Source organism: Rhinolophus sinicus, chromosome 4 (genome assembly GCF_057876585.1).
Source record: "Rhinolophus sinicus isolate RSI-liver-muscle chromosome 4, RSI-T2T, whole genome shotgun sequence".
Lineage (NCBI taxonomy): Eukaryota > Metazoa > Chordata > Mammalia > Chiroptera > Rhinolophidae > Rhinolophus > Rhinolophus sinicus.
This window is the reverse complement of record NC_142504.1, coordinates 31,586,380-31,608,954: the sequence shown is the minus strand read 5'-3', so window position 1 is coordinate 31,608,954 and position 22,575 is coordinate 31,586,380. Positions and strand designations below refer to the sequence as shown.

Sequence of the window (22,575 nt, the reverse complement as noted above, 5' to 3'; positions counted from 1 at the left end):
ATTTCTTTAGATTAGTTGGGCACATTAAAGACTTTATGTATCTTCCATCATAGAAACTAGAATATCTCCAAATGAAATCACTCTGTGTATCTCTAGGCAATTCAGAGCTCATATTCTAGAATCATAGGAAACAAAGCAAGGATGTCTACTCTTATACCCTCTTAACATATACTAGAAGTCTTAGTGCAATAAAGCAGTAAGTAAATAGGTAGACAAACAAGCGCATAAATATATAGCTAGGAAAGGAAGGAAAAAATGTCTTTCTTCATAGTGGATATGATCTTTTATATAGGAAATTCTAAGGAGTATATAAAAAAAAAACTACTATGATTAATAAATGAGTTTAACAAGATCCCAGAATACAAAGCCAGTATTCAAAAATCAATTGTATTTCTATACTCTAGCAACAATCAGAAACTGAAATTTTAAGATCAGTACCACTTATAATAACTTGAGAAAACATGAAATAGAGAGAAGTTTAACAAACTATGAGACGTGATGGTGAGAAGGTAAAGGAGCTTCAACTTTCATGTATTGCTAGTAATGCAAAGTGGTACCACCACTTTGAAAAACATTTGGCGATTTCTTTAAAAGTTAAATGTACACTTGACATCTGACATTAATTCCACTATTAGTTATTTGACTAAGAGAAATGAAAATTTATGTCCCGAGGAAGACTGCACTCAAATGTTTATAGTAAGTTTACTCATAATATACAAAATCCAATCCAAATACCTCTCAGTAGAAGAAGTAAATAAACCAAATATAGTACATCTGGTACAATGAACTACTATTCAGTGATAAAAAGGAACAAATTACTGATGCTTGGAACAACATGGATAAATCTCCAAAACATTGTAATGAGCCAAAGAAGTCAAACAATGTGTGATTCCATTTATATTAAACTCTAGAAAAGAGAAATCTAATATGGCCCAAAGTGAGGATGATTCACTGGAAAGGGAAATAGTATATTTTGGGTTGATAGAAATGTTCTATATCTTTATTGATGTGGTGATTCCAGGTTTATACATTTGTCAAACTTATTGATCTATACATTTAAAATAGATGTACTATATTGTGTGTGAATTATACCTGAATAAAGATGAACGTTTTAGTATTGACAAATGCAATTTTTGTTGATTCCCAAAGGAAAATAACTCAAATGTTAAATGAACATTGACACGTAATATCAAAGTTAAGTCCCGTTTGAAACTTCATAAAAATATTTATAGAAAGACAATTATTAACATTTAAATATAAAAAATTGGACCTTTAGGGTACTTGTACAGAGAATGCTTAAGTATTTCATTTAAAATGCAGCAATATATTATAATCATAGAAAAGCATCAATTAAGTATAAAACAACTAAGTCACATCCAAAATAATGATGTTAAAGCATATATATATAGAAATTATATCATGGAGATATATTATTTGTATTTTCAGACAAATAGGACCATATAGTAGTGTGAAAAGACGTGAAGTGAATATTCGTATGTTAAGCAAAACACAGTGTTAATGAGGATGTATGATATGTGACTGTAACTTGCGATAAATGACTTCCTTGTTTTTTTCTTTATACCTTTTCTTATTTTTCAGGAATTAATATCAACAGATATTTCCCATAGTTCCTTTATTATGTGAAGCCACACCCCTCCTCATACCATCTTTCTCCAAAACAAGTGAATTCACTACTTCTCCTTTTTTTAAAATTTTCAGTTTTAAGCCGAAACAAGTACATTTGTTTCCCCCATTTTTCTTATCTCCAAAGTTACAATAACTTAGCAAAATTTATTGCCTCTCTCTCTCTCTCTCTCTCTCTCTCTCTCTCTCTCTCTCTCTATATATATATATATATATATATATATATATATATATATAACCTCAAAAACTTTGAAGCAGTTTTTGCATTATAAAGAGGACATTATGGAAATGATTCTTAAGTTCAATGGTACAGGAAATTATGAGTTTGCTTCCATATGTAGGGCATCAAAAATGTGTAAAGTTCTGTAGAATGTGTTACATCTGTTTTGTCTTCTCCCAAGGTAATAATTTTTTTTATGATCCTTTGCTTTTTTCCTTTCTTTTCCTTTGGGCTGTGTCTGCAAAAATCACTCTAATAGCTCAGCTAACCTCTCCTGCCACCCAGGCCTGCCATTTCAAGTATATAGGTGATATTGTTTTTTTTTATTTTGTTTTGTTTTGTTTTGTTTTGTTGAGATTTGATGGATCCTGATGAGATATTATCACGCTTGTTTACTTTTCTTAGCACTCCTTTTCACTGGAGAGTCTAACTGTATTTGTTTTCTTTACCCTTCCAATAGATTTGTTATTGGGCGAGAAAAACCAGGCCAAGTGAGTGAGGTTGCCCAGTTGATAAGCCAGACGCTGGAACAGGAAAGGCGCCAGAGAGAGCTGCTGGAGCAGCACTACGCCCAGTATGACGCTGATGACGACGAGGTACATAGCCCTTGCAAACGTTCTCCTTCCTGCTTCTCTTCTCACTGCATTCCTACTTTATAAAACTCTCTCTATTGTAGAACAGTATTACAGGTTCTTTGCAGTTTCTCACGGAGAATGCATCTACGTTCAACCTCATGGAAAAAAAATATCACTTGCATTTGTTATTCATTTGTGTGTCAAGTAATAGTATCCTATTTACCGTATGAAAACTTTGGGAATCAAATCAGTCATCTTTTACCACACTTTTAAAAGAAATTCATTGAAACAAAAAAGGGTAAAAACACCAAAATGTGAATAGCAGCTGTCTTTATTGTTGGAATTAGGTGGATTTTCTCTCTCTGCTTTATGTTTCTTTCATTTCGTCCCAGATTTTCTACAGTAAGTATATAATGCTTTTTTCAAAAAATCAGTAAAGATTTGGGGTGAACAAAACACACAAACATACAGAGAAAAGTATTAAGCATTGCTAAGTGTTTTCAGGGTTTTCTTTTTTCCAGGAAGAGAAAGTTCTTTGGATCTGCTCACTGTGATTTGTGCTAACATAACACAGGACAAAGCTTTTCCACCAGCACGTATTCCATAGAGCAGATACATATTGGAATAATTTTGCATCCTGTTCTCTGTAGAAGATCAAGTGAATGAATAGATGCTAACCCCCAAGTGAAAACGGCTGTCCGGAACCCTTGTGTTTTGTAATATAATACAGATGCTGGTCTATTTCTAATGTAAATGCCAAACATACATCCATAGACTGGGACAATATGCTTTATTTTAAACATGCACGTGTTTCATTTCGGCATGTCAAAAGATCCATCAGCGATTTAGCTGTAGTAGTTCATGCTCTATAACCATAGTAAGTTTTCAGGTGAAATAAATATTCTTTATGCCAGCTGCTAGAAGGACAGCGCAACTTCCTGTGTTCATCCTCTGCTCCTCTGTGTATATTCTTCGTCCAGAACTTTTTTGGTTTCTAGCCAAGATGTGGTTTCTAGCCAAGAAGATTAATAAACAGACATTCAAATATGTTTCGTGTATTTTTAGTCTGGAAGGTTTAACCCAAATGTATATTAATTTTTCATGTGTTTGTTGTATAATGACGACGCATTCTCCATTTATTACAGTAGGAAATTTAAAACAGTGCATCAGTTCAGTTTGGATCAAAGAGTAAACATTAGAAAGTTTTCACATGAATGAATTAGTTTCTTAGAGTTCTATTTAGTTGGTGGTAGTTTTTCACTTGCAGAGCTCATTTGAGATGGCGAGAATTTTTCTTTGTACTGAAATATTATATATGAAAATGTTATCTTGGATTTAGAAACTAAAAAAGCGATTTCCTCCTCCAATACTTGAACTTCTTTCATCTTTCCTAGTTTCCAGTTCTCTATGCTAGTATTTTGGGTTTTCTCCCAGACACCGATTTGTTCTGGCTGCGAGCCGATGTTAGGATGGTAGCATCATTCTCTGCAGGTTTGGTTTTTACTTGCTCGCTATGCTAGAAAGGATCTGAGGTTCAGGGGAGTATGGATGATGTCAAGTGGTGGGTGGTGAGGGGGCCAAGTTTTCCTGCCTCTGGGGGCCTCAATGTCTCTGTCTTTAAAGCACAGAGATTGGGCTCCATCTCTAAATTCCTAAATTCCTTCCAACATTTATACTTAGGAGAACATCATATGGATTCTTTTTCTTTTTTTTTTTTTTTTTTTTGGCCTGTTTTTGTAAGGAAGGCAGAGTTGGTTATCACCTGAGAGGATATTTTCAGGCTGAAGGTGGGTAAATAAACATTCAGTGAGAAGTACCTTGCAAATTGCCTTTCCCACATGAGTTTATGTAATCTTTATAACAAACAGAAAAGACCTTTTTTTTCCTAGAAATGCAGCAAATGACGCTTTTTCTAGTGGTCCAGCTAGTAGTTGGCAAATTTAGAATGGGAATTATAGGGTGTTCCTGGCTCCAGAGCCTGGACGCTACCACATTGCCGTTTTTGAATGGAGTGGACTAATGGCGCTTCCGTCTGTGTTCAGGTACACACAGAAAAACTCGGTAACAAGAGATGTTGGAAAGAGGATTCCTGTTTTGGGTGATGCAATTTCGTGTACTACTTAGGTTCTGTGATTCTTTGTTCTGTATTTCTAATAGTAGGGGAATCAAATACTTGGATAATTTTTTTTCCCTTTAGGCAAATACTTAATCCATAAAAGTAGCCTGTGAAAGTAGGGCTTAAAGGGAAGAATAATGGAGAATACAAATATTTTACAAAAAGCTAGAGTTCAGCTAAGTTAAATGTTTTCTTCTGTCTGCAAGTTGTAGAAATAGAAATCAGGTGCTATGCTACCCCAAGTAATCTTCGCTGCATTGAAATGGTCAGTGAGCTTTCTCCTCTCTCTCTCATGTTCCTCTCTGACTTGTTTCTCTCTTTCTTGTGTGGTACATACATACATACTGCCTCACCAAAATAGGCTCAGCTGAAATCAACTATTAATTTTCTGTGCATAGGAATGCTGAAAGCTGTAAAAAGGATGAAAATGTACTCTCTTACAAACATTTTATCTATTTGACTTAAATTCATTTTTCACTAATTTTGCCAAATATTTTTACATTGATTTGAGTTATATTCCTAGTTTTTATTACTAGCCCTCTCCCTATTCATAGAAAGTAAAATGTACAAGAGACATAATAGAAATAAGAACTAATTATCCAATGGGTAAATGAATAGTCCTTGAATAATTTAGTTAATTTTATATGCACTTGAGCAGTTTATTGATGTACATACATATCTTGATTAATCCTGAATTGTGTAATTAGTCACCTGGTTTCTCACTTTTCTTATTAGTTGTAGAGCCATCTTTAGATTTCAAAGTTAGAATCATTTTTGTTTGATAGTATTCCCTGTGACATTCCCTGAGCCAACCAGGAAAGCCTCTAATTCAATGCAGAACAACCAAGATCATCCAAGTAATTTCCAGAGCCAGTACTCAGATGTGCAATGTCTACTGAAGGATAGATAGCTTCTAGTTTGGGTCAAATCATCCAAAGTTGATTCTAAATTGGAACTAGTCACATTGACAGAGGAGAGTTGCTTGCTTGAATTGCCTACAGGGAAAACATTGCAACGTAAGAATTATATCTTGAAACTGTAAAAGTACAGTGGTCTTCTATAAGAACCATATTTAGGATTAAGAATACTTTATCATGTATTGTGTGTGCTTAGATATATGTTTTAATGCTTTAGGAAATTATAAGCCATACTCCAAAAGAATTTAAAATATATAGATAATCTCCAATCTCAACTTAAATGTCTGCATGTTTCTAGGCTTTTATCCTCCAAGTATTTAAACTAGAAGAGTTTCAAATAAGCAAACAACCAATTCAATTTTAATTTGTATTCCTGTTTCTTTCCACTCTGTTAAACATTCTGATGAAAAACCCAAAAAAGTTAAAATGTTTCTGCCTAAAGGCTGAAGAAGAAAAGGAAAGATCCTATAAAGAAGAGGGAGCTATAAATCTGAACAACTGAAAAATTTTACATGTAGATCTATTATTAGTGATTGCATTTCTGGATTTAATAGAATTATTGTTTCCTTCCCTGCCTTTTCCTGCCCTCCCTCCCTTCCTCTCTCCCTCCATTCCTTCCTTCCTTCCTTCCTTCCTTCCTTCCTTCCTTCCTTCCTTCCCTCCTTCCCTCCTTCCCTCCTTCCCTCCTTCCCTCCTTCCCTCCTTCCCTCCTTCCCTCCTTCCCTCCTTCCCTCCTTCCCTCCTTCCCTCCTTCCCTCCTTCCCTCCTTCCCTCCTTCCCTCCTTCCCTCCTTCCCTCCTTCCCTCCTTCCCTCCTTCCCTCCTTCCCTCCTTCCCTCCTTCCCTCCTTCCCTCCTTCCCTCCTTCCCTCCTTCCCTCCTTCCTTCCTTCCTTCCTTCCTTCCTTCCTTCCTTCCTTCCTTCCTTCCTTTTTTTTTTTCCTTTCTTCCTCCTTCCCTTTCTTTCTATTTTTAAACAATCTGAAAGGTAACCGTGGAGGATTTCAGTAAACCCTTCAGACAGTCAACACTATCCCATGAAATTCTGGGGGTATGGTAAATTTTTCAACTAGATTTTAATTTTCAATAATGAATTAAATCTCCTGTCATATTCCACAACAATCAATGTTTAGCCTTAGAGTGGTGAGATAATATAATTCTGGTGTATGTTTTGTGTTCTGTGGGTCATGTATGTATATTTTGGGTATCTCTATCAAAAAGCATTTTGCAATGTGAAATGCTGTGTGCTCAGACTGGACAAAGTGTGAACTGGTACTCTACCACTTTTTTGAGTTAGAAAATACATATGGCCATTCACATTAAAATGAGCTATTTTACGTGCACTTTTAAAATTATATGGTTATTTTGCTTTTGCTTCTTTCTATATCCTCTTAACATGTAATATTTATTGCATTTAAAAGTCTTAGATTATAGATGGCATTTCAAAGTCTCTTTAAGTAGTAGTTCATCACAGTGTTAATTATCACTCCAGAAACAGAGGCCCTCTTTCTTAAAACATAATTTAATCTTTCATAATTTGTTTTTACTGCTGAAAATTAATATCATTATAACTATATCAAGCAACATTAGTTAATTTTTTAGAATCTTTTAAAGTTGAATACAATTTTGAGCAGCTGTCTACATGGATATGCATTTTTATGGCTTGTGTTAACATGTAATAATTAGAGGCAAAAATAATGGAAGCTATGGTTTGTATAAGTGTTAAAAGGTTTACAAGAATAAAATTCATATGTGAAAGCATTAAAGGGATAATATTGTATTTGACTCATGCTGTTTGCTGTTCCTGGTTTAAACAGCTTGTGTTGCGTGAACAAGAGATTGCAATTTTTATGGATGGCATTTTAATAATGTGAATTGATTTTATACTGTGTTTATAATGTTGAGAAACAAAGAGTGAGGCCATTCTCTTAGTTCTCAAAAGTGTATGTTACAGCAGGCACCGGAACTTCAGTGTACTTTTTTATCTTTTCTCATTAGGCTGCTCTCTTTAGTGGGGAAAAAGCCTTCTTTAATTTTTATTGTCGACTGTTTTAGAACACTGTGGCTGAATTGCAAGGAGTATCTGGCAACTGCAATAACAATAACAACTATTTCCTTAAGGTTTGTTTTCTGATGGAATGTAATGCTTATTATCTGTACCTTCCTGCTTCACGTGTGAAATTAAATATTCTATGTCTTATTAACTAGTTCTATGCTAGGAAGAACTTCTCCAAAGCTGTATGTTTTGTATATTGAATAATAGTTTGAAAATTACCATTTGAAAAATAATATTTAATCTTGAAACATAGCACATAGTTTAGATGCAGGTTCTGCAATTCGGACTCACTTCCTAATATTTAACCGTGGATGTTTTTAACCCCTAACACTTTTAATATTTTGTAATTTATATTAAAGGGACAAAAGATATCCAATAGCAAGGCTGTACGATGTTTGTACAATACAGTGTACACAGTGATTTACATTGTCTTTTTAAATCCATTGTTGTTTTAAGAAAATAATTTTTTGATACAAGTTCTTAAATTTTCAAAAAAAATGGATGCATATATCTTTAAATTATTGTAGTACTTATTTGCACAATTTATATGGTAGATATACCAAAATGTCTAAAACCGTATTGCACTGAAAATAATTCTCACTACCGTTAGCTGCCAGTAACAGGGATAGAGGAGCTTAAAAATGGAAGTCACTCATGTTTAAAAGGGAGACTGGTTTATGGTAATTAGAGGAGCCTGAAGAATAGGAGAAATATAAAACATTTTTAACAACTTGTTTACAGACTCCAGTTTGACTGGATCTTTAAAATCATTCAATATAATTACGTCTGTTGGTTTCTGATCCCCACATTGACAGTAGTGGTTATTGTCATTGAAACCCAGAATTATAAGGTACTTGGAATATATTCAGGTGAAGCCTGTATCCATGTTTGATTTAACCTAAATATTGTATGCGTGGGACCGCTGGTGTGTGCACACATATGCACACATACACACACACACACACACACAATCCCCAGGAGGTGGATAGCATCCTCTACTTGAAAGGTCTTCTTTAGAAATATTATTTGTACATAGAAACATTAATATTATAACATTGAGCATAAACAGGAAGATGAGCAGTATCAGTGGGAGACAAAGGTTAGAATATGCGTAGAAACCGTCGCCTAAATAATGTCATCTCCTTGTAGCTCATTTTCTTTATTTTATTTTGTTCATCATAATTCAAGTGACTTGAATGTGTTTTTTTGTTATTCTCTTCAATCTACCACATTGTGATGATATTTATTCATGAGCCAGATTATAAAACAAAACAAATGAACTTTATCAAATTCTTCTATGCAATTAAATTCCTCTGAAAGTATAGACTTTGTACTTCCCAGAAACCATGCTAGAACAATTCTGTATTACAGTGATGAACCACAGAGTTTGCAGTGTTAGACAGATGTCATAGAAACAAACAGAAATTGCAGTATTGTTTTCAGCTTTAAAAACATAAGTTGAGTATAATTCTTTTACTAAAATGTTCTGTAATATTAAAAGGCACAGTGAGAGATGGGCCTTACTATCTTGGGAAATAGGCTGACGTTCCCGCGGGCCATAGGGATCCTGTGGTTTTCCTATGCCTGCGCTCCTCGGCCCGTTTCCTCTACCTTGAATGCTGTAATCTGCACCGACTCTTGTTTGCCCTTCTATGTGCACTAATCCTGTTCGCCTTTCAGGGCTCTGTTCAGCTTTCATCTAGCTCCTTCACACACTTTCGTGGACTCTCTCAGTTGGGCTAGAGTCAATAGCACTATGTATATCTCTTTGTCATCACTCACCCATACATTTCCCCCACTAGCGTGTAATCTCTTAATGACAGGTTTCAAATAACTGATTGATTTTTAATACATCCAGAGATGAGCACTGCACTAGGAAGATTAGAGGAAGCCAAAAAGTTGGACTGAATTGAATCACTCAAAGGATGTTAAGATGAACATTTGAGAGTAGAATTAAATGAGGAGAATGAAATTTAGTTAGGAACATAATCTGAGACAGTGAGGAAACAATGGCATAGAATACAGGTGTAAAAAGAATGCCGGACCTTGTAAGACTAGAGATTGGAGATAGGGAAAGTAGTGAAGCAATAGTCTGTGTTTGCCCTTGACACTTTGGGATTTATCACTTTTCTGTGGTCTTTTGCTACCACATTTTAATTGTCCTGAGAGACCATGTATTTTCAAGAAGACCCTAGCTCTATCACACTGCACCAAAATCGTCTGCATGTAAAACAAGAAAAAATGAATATGTGTATTTAATTCCTTGAAAACCTTTGGGACCTTAGAAATAGCAATTTTGTGACTCATATTACATGACTTCTCTTTTAGTCATAACTGAATAAACACAGAATAGAAACAGAATAATCAAAATGGCCTAAATGATGTCAAGAACAATATCGCATAGACAGCCATCTTCTCCTGTCCAATGTATTAACTCAGAAACAGATTTCAATCATAGAAATACATTTTCATGGGCAATAAAAACTAAATGGTGACCTGACCAAGGACTAATGTCCTAAAACTGCCTTGTCATGGAGTTTTGTCAGGTCTGATAAGGGCTCTACTTATTTTAAACTGATGTTGATGCTAGTAAGGGTGGTGGTAATTCTGGTTCTTAAAGGGGCCTTTAAAATTATTTTATTGACATAAAATTGACATAGAGTAATATGTGCAGATCTTAATTGTATGATTTCATATTTTTATTATATATGTATATTTCACATTATAATCAATGTTAGTAAGGAATAATTAATATACAATAAAATGCACCAATTTTAAATGTGTTTAGATTAACAGTTTAATGAATAACAACCACCACAATCAAGATATAGGACACTTTTATTTCCTCAGATAGTTTCCTTATAAAACTTGGCAGTTACTCTCAGCCCAAAGCAACCCATCTACTTTCTGATACTATAGATTAATTTTTTCAGTTCTGGAGTTTCATTTGAATGAAATCATAAAGTGCATAATTTTTCATATCTGGCTTCTTTCACTTTTCATATCATATTTATCCTAAGTGTTCTGTATATTAGGATGATACTATAATTGGTATTTCTTTGAGTTATAGTGGACAAAGCTCAGGGCCCACCCAAAATGGGATGTCTAATTAGAGAACTTAAGCATAAAGCTAGATCCCCATGGGCTCCACTGCTCTATAGATGAAAATAGATCTAATCATCTACCTTAAGGACTGCACGGGAAATTGCCAGTGTCAAACCTCAGTGCTGAGTGAAAAGGAAGAAAAATTTTCTTTGAGAAATTGTGATCACAGCAGCCTGAATTTATGCTACCTTTTTTTTTTGGGGGGGAAGCATATTCTTTCTTGAGGCACTCACCTTCAATCAGATCCTAAAAGTTAAAGTTTCAAGAAATATGAGCTTACAATTTCCAAGTACAAAACTCACAGGGAAATAAATCACCATAAGTAACAAATAGCAAAAGAAAAAGAGGGAGAGTGTTCAAGGGAGAGGGAAGGGAGAAAGAAAAGAATAATAAGGTCCACGTTATTTTATCAATCATATAAAATTGGAACAAATATCTCCAGTCACATATAACAGAGTCCAGAAGACAAAAAATGAAAGTAGTACAACTCTGATACCAAGAATTCAGTGAGTAAAACATGAAGAGTGTGAGATGCACAAGGTAATGAGGTATAACCCTGATATCAAAACCAAATAATAATGAAAAAGACAATTTATGGGCCCATGCTATTCATAAAAATAATGCAAAAAAACCCTCAACAAAATATTAGCAAACCATATCTAATAACATGTAAAAGAGATACTATGGCCAAGATAAGTGTAGCCAATAATGTAAGTATGGTTTAACATTTGAAAATCAGTCACTACTTGCATTCGACATCATACTGGAAGGCAAGAAGAAGAATTACAAATAGACTGAAAAAGAAGAAACTGTTATTCACAAGTGATGTAATTGTTCATTTAGAAAACCTCAAGCATACCTACAGATAAATTGTTAGAAATAATGTAAGATTTTAGCAAGTTTGCTTGATACATAAATAATATAAAATATAACATCTATTTTGATGTGTCTAGAGAGGGAAAATATAATTTATAAATGCCCTTGGTGAAAGGCAAAGCCTCGCCTAACCAAAGATAGGCAAAACCTTCATGGAGAAAAATAAATTTTATTGAAATATGTTAAAGAAAGATTAAAATGGACATGGTTTAAAGACTCAATAGTTTAATTCAGTCAACTTTCTCTAAGTTGATTTATACATTCAATGTAATTCCAGCAAAATAACTCTAAAGAATTTTTAAATAGAATTTGGTAAGCTATTACAAAAATATGTATGAAAGAACAATGCACCAGAAATAACCATGACATTTTACATGCCTTAGAAGAGAGATATTTATTATTATGCTGTAGCAATTTAGACCCTAGGGCAAAAGAATGGAATGTTGCACAAGGAGCCCAGAAACAGGCCCTCACGTATATGAAAATTTGATTTGTGACATCAATAACACTCTATATGAGTTGAGAAATGTTAGGCTTTTCAATGAAGGAAAAATGCTGAAATTGCAACCCCCATCTCAATCTGTACCCAAAAATTCATTCCAGGTGGATTAACTACTCAAATGCAAAAAGCAAAACTATAAAATTTAGAAGACGTGGTAGAAGAATATATTTATGACTTTGGTGTAAGAAATGGTTTCTTACATGAGACAATTCAGAAAGCAAAACCTTATGTAAAGGAAAGAATTGAGAAAATTGACTACATTAAAATGAAGAACTTTGTTCATCAAAAGAATATCTTTTTAAAAGCAAGAAGACAAACCAGAAGGTGGAAGTAAATATTTGAGAAATAAATAACAAAATGAATTATATAAAAATTTCTGTGAGCCAATAATAAGTATATACAGGCCATTGGCTTGAACAGTCACATCATAAGAGAGGAAATCTCAGTGGCCAATGAACATATGAAAAGATGCCCTACCATATTAGCAATTAGGATGTGAAAATTAAAAACCAAAATGAAATATTTCATACCTCCTGAATTGATTTAAATAGGATATTCTAAGTTTTGGTGAGGATGAGGAGTAAAAGGACCTCTTATTCTCTGCACATAGAAATATAAATTGGCTCATTGACTTTACCATTAAAAGCAAAAAGGCACAGAAGAATACAAACAATATGATTTCATTTACATGAAGTTTAAAATCATGTAAAAATAAATGACACATTGCTTAGTTATACTAAAATGCAATAAAACTAGAGAAAAGTAAGAATGATAAAATTCAGCAGGATTACTTGTAGAGCAAGCTCTTTAAATAGAATCAGGGAGGTACTCCCAGAGGACCATATTTAAAATGTGGTGGTACTGCTCCTTTTCTTGAACTAGATTGTTAGTTGATTGGTGGTGGTTATGTCATTGGTCATTATACTTTCTATATGTTACATAAATACTCTCTGTGTCAGCTCAGTATTTAATGAAAAAAATTGAAATCTGCCACATACAATTGCTTATATTTAGCTGTCATATGGATATAAAATGAATATGACATAGTTCCTGCTCTCCAAGGACTTTTAAAATGACTTAAGATCCTGTGTCTCAAACTTGCTTCCATGTGGGAATCTCATAGTGCTTCTTTAAAATTACAGAAGTACCAAATGTTCCACCCAGCCTCCGACTTACAGAATATGCACTGTAGGGGGCCTAGGGTTATGGGAGTTTGTGGGAAGGGTTAGAGGCAATCAAAGATGGACTTGTCCAGCTTGAAGATGCCAGGAAACTGATGTCAAGACCTTGGAGTCCTGGTATTGCAGGGAGTTTGCAGGAAGGAATTGCTGCCATGAACCACCAGATAGTTATTCTCCCTTGAAGGAAATTGTAAGATGGAGATTGTATTTATTATTAATCCATAGATAATCCACACAGAAATATCATCAATGACATTTTTATTGGTTTTACTTTTTGGTTTACTATAAAGTCTGTAACTATAACTTCTGGTTCTGTTTGAGGACCGGTTATCATTTTTACAGTCATCTGCATCAGTTTTTATATGAACACACCATATTTTTCCAAGATTCGGTCAGTTGTACAATTATAGAATTATTAAAATAATAATAACATGTACCACTTTGGTCATGTAGTTGTTCTCTTCTGCAGATTAAAATTCAAGGAAATACGGCTCTCTTAGTCTCTTCCCACAGTTCTGTTGGCATCGGAATAAGTGCTTCATTGTTTCTATGGCAAGTAAAATGAAACTCAAGGAAAGCTGCCAACTTGAAATTGCAGTGTGACACTTGAATTACAGAGGTCTACTTTGGTCTGTTGACTGTTTGGTTCTGGATCTCAGTGGGAAAAATAGAGATCACTGGTTCCCTCCTCATATAGAATATATTAATCAGGGACTTTAAAAAACAATGACATTTATGTCCTAGTAAATGGGTAACATTTATTAAGAAGACTTGAATTGGGAATATTGAGTCATGGAAAAATATAGTTTATACTCCCAGGAAGCTTGCTATTGTGCTGTGGAAACAATACATATATATAGTAAAGAATTTAAATCATTTTCAAGCAACCTGTAAAAAAGCCAGATAACCATACCGTAAAAAAGTCATCACAACTAAGGACATACAAAATAAAAGAATGAATTTGAGATTTGTGATTTCAATTTTTATTTGAAAGTTTTTTGTTGTTTTTGTTTGTTTTCTATAATTGAGAAATTGGGTCAGTATTATTGGGTATGTTCAAGAAGACCAGTTTACCTGCAGAGCAGAGTATATAGAAAGGAATAGTGGTTGGAAAGTCTTTGAAAAGGTAAATTGAACAATACGTACAAACTTTAAAAATCAGCTGAATATTTAGACATTTTTTCCATTAAATAATACTGGAAACCAATGCTCCATGGGCTCTCACACACCTGAGACATTCACTCCCCTTTGACTTGGACTATCTTTTCAAGTGTTTGTGTATGAACAGTCTTGGAAGATAGAAATTGTCTTTCCCTCTGGTGCAAGGGCAGTAATATTTGCTGCCTATTATAAAAGATGCAGGCTACCGAGCTCTGGTTTCCTCTCCTGACATGTCTACATGTGTAGACATCAGCTGTCGCTCTTCTTATCACTCTTTGGAAATTGTGACTTGAAGTACCAGCACAAAAATCGTGATAGACTATGTCAACTAATACAAAGACCCATCCTGGGCTAGAGGAAGATCTGACCTTGTTCAGATAACTCTTCCAGAGAAACACTGACATTGGGCATGAAGGAAAAGAATTTGCAATCACCATGGTCAGAAGCCTGGTAAATCCTTAAAGTTTGGCTGATTCACTGGAGAGATAATGGAGCAAGGAACACAATGCTGGGGAAGGAGAAATAGCAACAGTAGGGCATCCTTTTGACTCAGCCCCTCCTGCAGTTTATCATGAGAACTTTAGGTTCATTCAGACAGAAAAAGATCTCAAAGCTTTTTGCAGTGGGTTTTGGTTGCTCTAAGGCAGGGGTGTCCAAACTGCGGCCCGCGGGCCAACTGCGGTCCACAATCCATTTTTAATTGACCTGCAGCAAATTCCAAAAATATATTTAGTTCACTTAAATAAACCAGGTGAGGCAATATGTACTTCACCTCGAGCAAGTGGCCCAGCTGTTTGTATATTTTACCGCATATGGCCCTTGGTAAAAAACGTTGAAAAAAGTTTGGACACCCCTTCTCAAAGGGAATATTGGCTCTGTCGGGGAGATTTCTTTGAGATAGATGAACTTCTGTTGAAAATCATAGATGAGTATTTGGATCCTAACTGGTCTGTAATGCTGATGAAAGTAACCCTCTGGACAATGAGAACCTGTCCCAAATTCTTACAGTCAGCCTCACCACTGTGGAAAACTTCCCCATTTCTTATGTTCAAACCAGATTTGCAAATGGACTCCATGTTGATATGGACTCCATAACAGGGTCCCCACAGTGGGTGTCAAAGACTGTGACAGCTGAGTCAGACTCCCCAAATCTAAATAGGTTGTGTCAGTAAGGATGACTCACCTTATATAATGCTTTAGGTGGACACTGGAAGTTTGGTTAAAACATGAGTAACTGCGCTGCTCAAAACTGCAAATGAATGCACCTTGTCACTGGCACAGAGCTGCTCTCTTCCTCCTTGCCCCTTGGTGCCGCCTCTCTCTACCCTGACCTCAGAAACGTTAAGGAGAAAGTTGACTAGGGGTTGGGCCAAGATCTCCTTGTCCTCCGGAGAGACCAAATGCTATATGAAGCCCTTGAGTATGCTGGGGAACTTTGGGAGGGGAGGCTCCCAAACTTTATAGTTCTGTGGATACCAACTCACAGATCACCATCCCACCCAATTCCATAGTGAGAAAGGATCCCCAACTTCAGCTGATTTGGTTTGGGCAGAGTTCACAGTGGGAAGGGAAGCTCAAATGGCTTCCCTTTGGGACCCTTTGGGCAGATACAAGGTAGTGCTGTTGTGGCTTCCACTTTTAGATGTCTAATGGAATTGATGTGTTATATGCCTATACTTCTTTGTCCCATTAACGCCAATGGAGATTCTCCCATTCAGGGATTGCCATGTGTAGATCAGTAGGGTAGGACACATAAATCACTCTCCTTGTTTTCTCCCAGGTGGTGCAGCAGAAACAATATAAAATCTCCGGAAGAAAAGGGGAAATCACAGCTTATTTAAATACTTGATGGCTGCTAGAATACTTGGGCCATTTCCCAGCACAACAACACTTATGCAGCAACCAACCAACCAAACAAACAAACAAACACAAGTGGGCCGCTACTAACCTGCTATTAAGCTGTCATGGAAACTGAAACTGCCTGACCCATGAAGGCCTTGTGACTCTCTCGCCTAATATTCTCAGTTTGAGATGGGTCAGCTTGAACTCACTGACCAATAAGGTTGGAAGGGCCCAACAAACATTGCTTGTCAATGGAAATGATAGATTTAAAAAAACTGCCAGCCAGGCCCACCAGCATTTTAGATTTATATGAACAAGTAGCAGCTTTCCATTTCAGGGAAGCTTTATCTGCCACTCCACCTCGAGAAATAAGGCCTATAGCTCAGTGAGGCCTTTAGTTCATAGAGGTTTCCTTAAATGCCTGGGCTTGATTCACTGATGCTTCAGTTAAGCTGTCTAATGCTGTCTACTGCTTTCCAACCTCAGCACCAGCTCTGCACACCCGGAAATGGACTTGGTCACTTTGCTCAATCAGCAGAGCCCAAGGCCCTTCTTATAGCTCTGGCCCGTACACCCTTGATGAACCTTGCTATATTTTTACTTACTCTTGAGCTACTGTCAAATGACCCAACTGTTTGGTCTGTCACTTAGAAAATTACAGACTAACAGATTAAGTTTGGGGTGGAAATTATGGAAACAAATTATGGGCTGCTCATGTAGCTGTACCTTAGGGATGGTCCTAAGAGGCCTTCATGTATGTAAAGAAACACCGTCATTAGATCACGTAGCCTCAGATGACTCCAGATATCCCTCCAAAATGAGGCTATTCTTGGTTATTCAGGGTTGCTTTCCTGAGAGAGCTGACATTATTTATATACATCCTGCGTTCAATGTTCTTACGATCAGATTCGTTTAATTTGATAAGGTGTTACAAAATTTGTTCCTGAATTTAAGTAATGTGATGATACCACCTCAATCCTGTAAGGCATTCAGCTCAACCTCAGCTCACTGGCCAGGGTTGTTATGTATGAAAGAATTACCCAGAACCCTAGATTTCTTTCTTGTAGACCAATGCCGAGTCTGTGCAATCACTGATAAATTCTGCTATATCTAAATTAATACCTTAGTCCAAGTGGAAAGGTCAGTAAAGAAGCTTAAGGAGAAATCTGCCTGGGTTTCTAAAGTAGACCCTGATGATTTGTGGGATTTATGTGGCCAGTAGGGTCTGGAAGCCTGGGGAAAGTGGTTGATCCTAGTACTATCGGTTGGACTCATTCTGTTGCTTGGACTTATTTTAATAGGTCTCTTAATTATGTGCTGTGAGATAGATGGAATGGATTTGGTCCTAGCCACTCTTGGACACACTGATCAGGGTAGCTGAGGGAATATCACACTCATGGGGAAAATTCACCAGAAGCCAAGAGCATGTAGAAACGAGGGTGGCTATTGTCTGGAGACAATTCCTCTATGAGTCTCACTTCTCTGCATGTCTTGTGAGCAGAGACACTGATGGCCTTTGTTTCATGTTATCTTTTCAATGATGTATGTATAGTGAACAGCCTTGGAAAATAGAGATAATGTCTCTCTTTAGGGCAGATGACAGACTTTCCTTACCACCCAGTCTGAGTTGCCTAAACTCAGATTTTTAACAAAAGACTTCATGGTCAACCCTCTGCTTTATTTTTAGACCATGTTCTCCTTTAGTACCCAGAATTTGAACTTTGTTTGGAGGCCATTTCTTAGAGTCCAGACTTTCAAAACCTTTAAGTCTTGGTTCCTTTCTGTTTAACAGCCCTCTCAGTTTCTCTCTCTGGTTACATTTTACTAAAAACAGCAAGAAGAAATCAGGCAGCACCTTCAGCACTCTGCTTGGAAATCTACTTAGCTAGATCTCTCAGTTCATTGGGGACATTTCCTACTTTCTCCTGAAAGAGGGTGAGATTGTTGCTAAGCTTTCTGCCACCACACAACAAAGGTCCCCCTTGCAGAGTTCCACTTACAGTCTGTTCAAGGCAATTTAGGCTTACTTTGACCACCTTTCAAAATCCTCCCAACCTTCATTCACTGCCTGTTTCCAAAGCCGCTTCCCCATTTCTCTGTATTTTTTATACCTGTTTTCTATTGCTGTATAACAAATTACCACCAAAACTTAGCAGCAAAAATAAGAAATATTTATACATTACAGTATCTGTGGGTCAGTTTAGTTGGATGCCTCTGGCTCAGGATTTTTCCAAGGCTGTAAATAAGGTGTCCGCCAGAGCCGCAGTCATTTAAATGCTCAACTGGGGGAAGATCCTCTTCCAGGCTCACTCACAGCTGTTGGCAGAACACAGAAGATCCCCGTCCAAACTCCCTCATGTGACTATTGGCAGGCTGCAGGCCCTTCCTGGCTGTCAGCCAGAAATATCACTTCCTTTTGATGTGGGCCTTTCCAGAGGGCCACGCACAACATGGCAACTTGTTTCTTGAGAGCAAGAGGACAAAAGAGAGATGCAAGTCACAGTCCTTTTGTAAACGAATCTCAGACGTGACACCCCATGACTTGGGTTATATTCTGCTTGTTAGAAGCGAGTCGCTAAGCGAGTCGCTAGTCTAGCCCTCATCCAAGGGGAAGAAGTTAGACAAGAGCATGATTACCAAGGAAGAAAGGATCGTTAGGGGTCCTGTTAGAGCCTGCCTGCCATAGTGAGAAAGAGTCCCTGCTTTGGAGGAGTACATTTTCTACGAGGAAGGGAGTCGAAAAACTAAAGAAAGCTTTAAAATACTGTAAAATCAAATGCTACTTTATGAACTGTCTACCACAATTGTTAGAAAATTTTAAGAAGGGAGAGAGATAAGTTGAGTTGTATTGTTATAAAAGATTTTATAGGCAAATCTTAACTAATCTGGTCAGAATTTTTAGGAAGACTGACTTGTCAGTGTTATTATCAGTGACCTGAGTGGAGAGCTGAGCCCCTGAAGGCAGGGAACACAGCAGGCCTCGGTTACTGATCAGTAACCTAGATACAGATTTTCAGATGCTTCTCGATTTGGTGACTGGACAGTAACAATGGAGTGAAATATCAGAAAGCATTCCGAGAAGAAAGATTGATAAGAAAATTTTGAATGACTTGATAAATGAGAGGAGAGATAGGCCAGGCATCGTGGTGGATGTTTTATGTATTTGATTTCTTTGGATCCTCTCCATATCCTATGAGATTGGTGTCTCTTACACCATTGTACGGAAGAGGAGAGCATAAAAGATACAAGCTAAATAACTTGCCCACTATCATGCAACCATGCCATTGTGTTGTGTGTGTTTTTTCTGTTTTGGTCTCTCCCTCCCTGAGGCCAATGCTTTTTTGTTATGGTTGTACTGCTCTGTGACATTGTATTGGAGAAACCAGGGATGGGGAAAATATCCAGAATTCAAAAGCCATCTAGTCATTTAACATACTGTGGTAAATACTTTGAACATAACACTATTGGAAATCCACCAACCTTACAAAGGAAGTGCTGTTATTTCTATTTTATAGATGAGCAAATGACACTGAAAGAGACAGTGGCCTAACATTGCTAAACTAGGACACACAGAAGTCAACTGACAGCAAACGAAAAGAGAAGCCTTTGCAGAGAAGGGGATACTTTGCTGGAAGCCATCTGGATGGCTGGCACACATTTAGGAATTTTAAACATTAAAGTGTTCGTTCGAGGTCTTTCTTCTTTAGAGAAAAAGCAACTGTCCTCTATTCTTTCACAGAACTGAGTCTGAAAATATACATAACCAAATTCAAATCCAGTAAACAAATTCCAACAAAAACTGCATAATTAAGGCTATTTTTATGATTAGCACCATTTAGTTTCCCTGAATTTACCAGAGCAAACATTGCTACAGCAAAAATTACTACTAATGGTTGAACCTAACAACAAGAGAAAATCCCCAAAAGGGTCATTTAGGCCCCAGCTGCAGCTGTGCTTCACTATATTTCTTACTTGAAAGCTGAGAATTAACGGGAGAATCCGGCTCTGCTGTGCTGTGCAGATGTGGCTAAAACTGTATTAATTTATTCAGCAAACATTTCTTCAGTGCCTACTGTATGCCAAGCAGTTTGCTGGCCACGCTGGGATTGCAGGAATCAGTCATACCTGGCACTCTCAAGGAATTTATAGTTGAAAGAAGTTGATGGGAGAAGACAGATAGAACATAGTCAAGTTTTATGAGTGGTATAAGGCATATAGCAGAGACATAAAGGACTGGATTAGAAGAGACAAGGCAGCAGCATCATAGGCTGTGCTAAGTGGATGGCTCTTCATTTTTGGTCACTGAGGTAAGAGGGGATCTAGTTAAGTGAGGAGGACAGAGGCCTGGGCGTTTTCTTGGTCTTGGCTAGAAGCTGGTGCCTATCCTGAAACTGGGAATACAAGAAGAGGAGTAAGTTTAGGGAAAGGGCAACTTTTGCTCCAGAAATAACCAATTTCCGTATAAAAGATTTAAATGGCAGGGTCTTCTAGGACATTATATTTATGAGACCAAAATGTATTAGCAAACATCTGGTTACAAGATCGATGTGGAGAAACTTCACACTGTTCTGATGTGGTGTTAGTACCACCAGCAGCAGCAGCAGCAGATACTCATTTTGCGCAGTTACCATGTGCCAGCCTTGTGTTAGACACTTAACAAGCACCATCTAACTTAATCTCATGACAACTTTGTTATCACAGAGCTGGGATTTAAACCCAGGCCTGTGTGACTTCAAAACCAAGAATCCCTCATTGGTCTCCACTTAACCCACTCACCAATATAACAGATACTGTCCGTTCCTTCTGTGAAATCTAGCTGGACTGAGAACTACAGCTCTCCTGAGTGTTCAGGGCTCTCGTATGTCTACACGCTTCTGCTCCCACCAGTCAAAAGTTCTATGTTTCGGAAGGGGCAGGACGTGTCCACTGTAGTTATTGCTGTAATTATGTCTTTTAATAAGCTATTAAATGCTCTGATGGGATATGAGTAGAAAGGAAGTTGTGTGTATGCAAATGAGATAAAATGCTTAGGGAAGATTCAGGAATGCCTGGTAGGTCAAGAAAATTAGACATGAGGTAGAAATGTAAAAGAGACAAACGGTGAAAACCGAGAGGAGTGTGGCACACATTTTGCCTTGCAAGTATCTTTTTCATCCATTTTAAGACACTGCAATAATTCTACAGGTTGTATGCTGTGCTTCTGGTTTATATCAAAAAGAGTGCATAAAACGTCAGTCAGCAGACCAATGAGCCAAATCTTTTGAAGGAGGCTTCTATGTACTTGTCCAGGGTGAGCACATTAGGAGAGAAAAGAAGAGGAAAGAACTTTGGCGCTCACTAGAGATAGTCTTCAAAATCTTCAAAGTGAACTGAATGATAATGTTCAAACACATGGCGGGGGAATCTCAACACAACAGGATTATGTACTAGGGTTTTGGTTGGGGAGATATTAAAAGAATGTATTTCTGTTTTTCGTTTTGGGTTTTTTTCCCTGTGAAGTTTTAGTTTCTGTAGACTGCAAGGAGCACAGCATAGAAGAAAGAGCATGGGCTTTGGAATTGGTTAGATGCAGCGTCAAGGACATAACTACTCGTTTAACCTTGGGTAAAGTCTATGAGTCTGTTTCCTTAAATTAAGATAGCATGGTAATACTTATATCACACAATGTTAAAGAAATGTGCAGTGTTGGCCACACAGTAAGTTACAACATAATTGTTATTCACTTTTTGCCCCTTTTGGGGAGTGGGCTATTAAAAACACTAAGGTATTAATCAACAAGGAAGGTAAGGAGGTGAGAAGGAACATTTATTGTCTCTGTCAATCTTACACTAACTATTCTTACCTCATTTAAAGCAGATTTTCAGGTGGGGACAAAGAAATTTACTTGAAAGATATTTAATCTGGCCAAAAATAGAGAGAAGGAGCTGGATACCACTGGAAATACTTTGTTGTGACAATTGCTTTTTTGTACATTGTCCATCTTCCTCTGTAAACGTCAAGTTCAGTCCAATCTAATTTTGAGTTTTATGAAATTCTGCTAACATATCATCCCAGGTAACTTATTTTACTTGCAAATTACCATAAAAGTAGTGTTCATTTTCAGTAAAGATTAAAGAATCAGAAGAACACATTATTCTTAGTCTACTAAATGTAACTTCATAACTTCTAGATGTTTATGAGGTTCTGCAGTATAATGCATCCTTTATTCTAAAGCGTATTCAGGGTGGGAATGGTAAATGATCAGTGAGAGAGAATGGTGACATAAACTTTTAAACACCCTATCCACAGCCTCTAATGAGTAGTAAATAAAATCAAGACAGTAAAAGACATATATTGTCTTCAGGATGCTTATAAGACTAATTAGAAAGAAAATATTACTAAAT

General features: G+C 36.7%; 1 protein-coding gene across 17 annotated transcripts in view; it reads left to right on the top strand.

Moving 5' to 3' along the window:
- The window catches only part of PPP1R9A (protein phosphatase 1 regulatory subunit 9A), a 273,673-nt gene that overhangs the window by 177,348 nt on the left and 73,750 nt on the right, over positions 1-22,575 (top strand). For 10 of the 17 annotated variants that reach the window (XM_019729733.3, XM_019729732.3, XM_074340746.2 and 7 more), the window contains 2 exons: positions 2,325-2,460; positions 7,525-7,590. In XM_019729733.3, coding sequence (XP_019585292.2) covers positions 2,325-2,460; positions 7,525-7,590 — 202 coding nt within the window. The remainder of the gene's footprint in view (positions 1-2,324; positions 2,461-7,524; positions 7,591-22,575) is intronic. The other 7 variants (XM_019729737.3, XM_074340747.2, XM_074340750.2 and 4 more) reach the window with 1 other exon arrangement.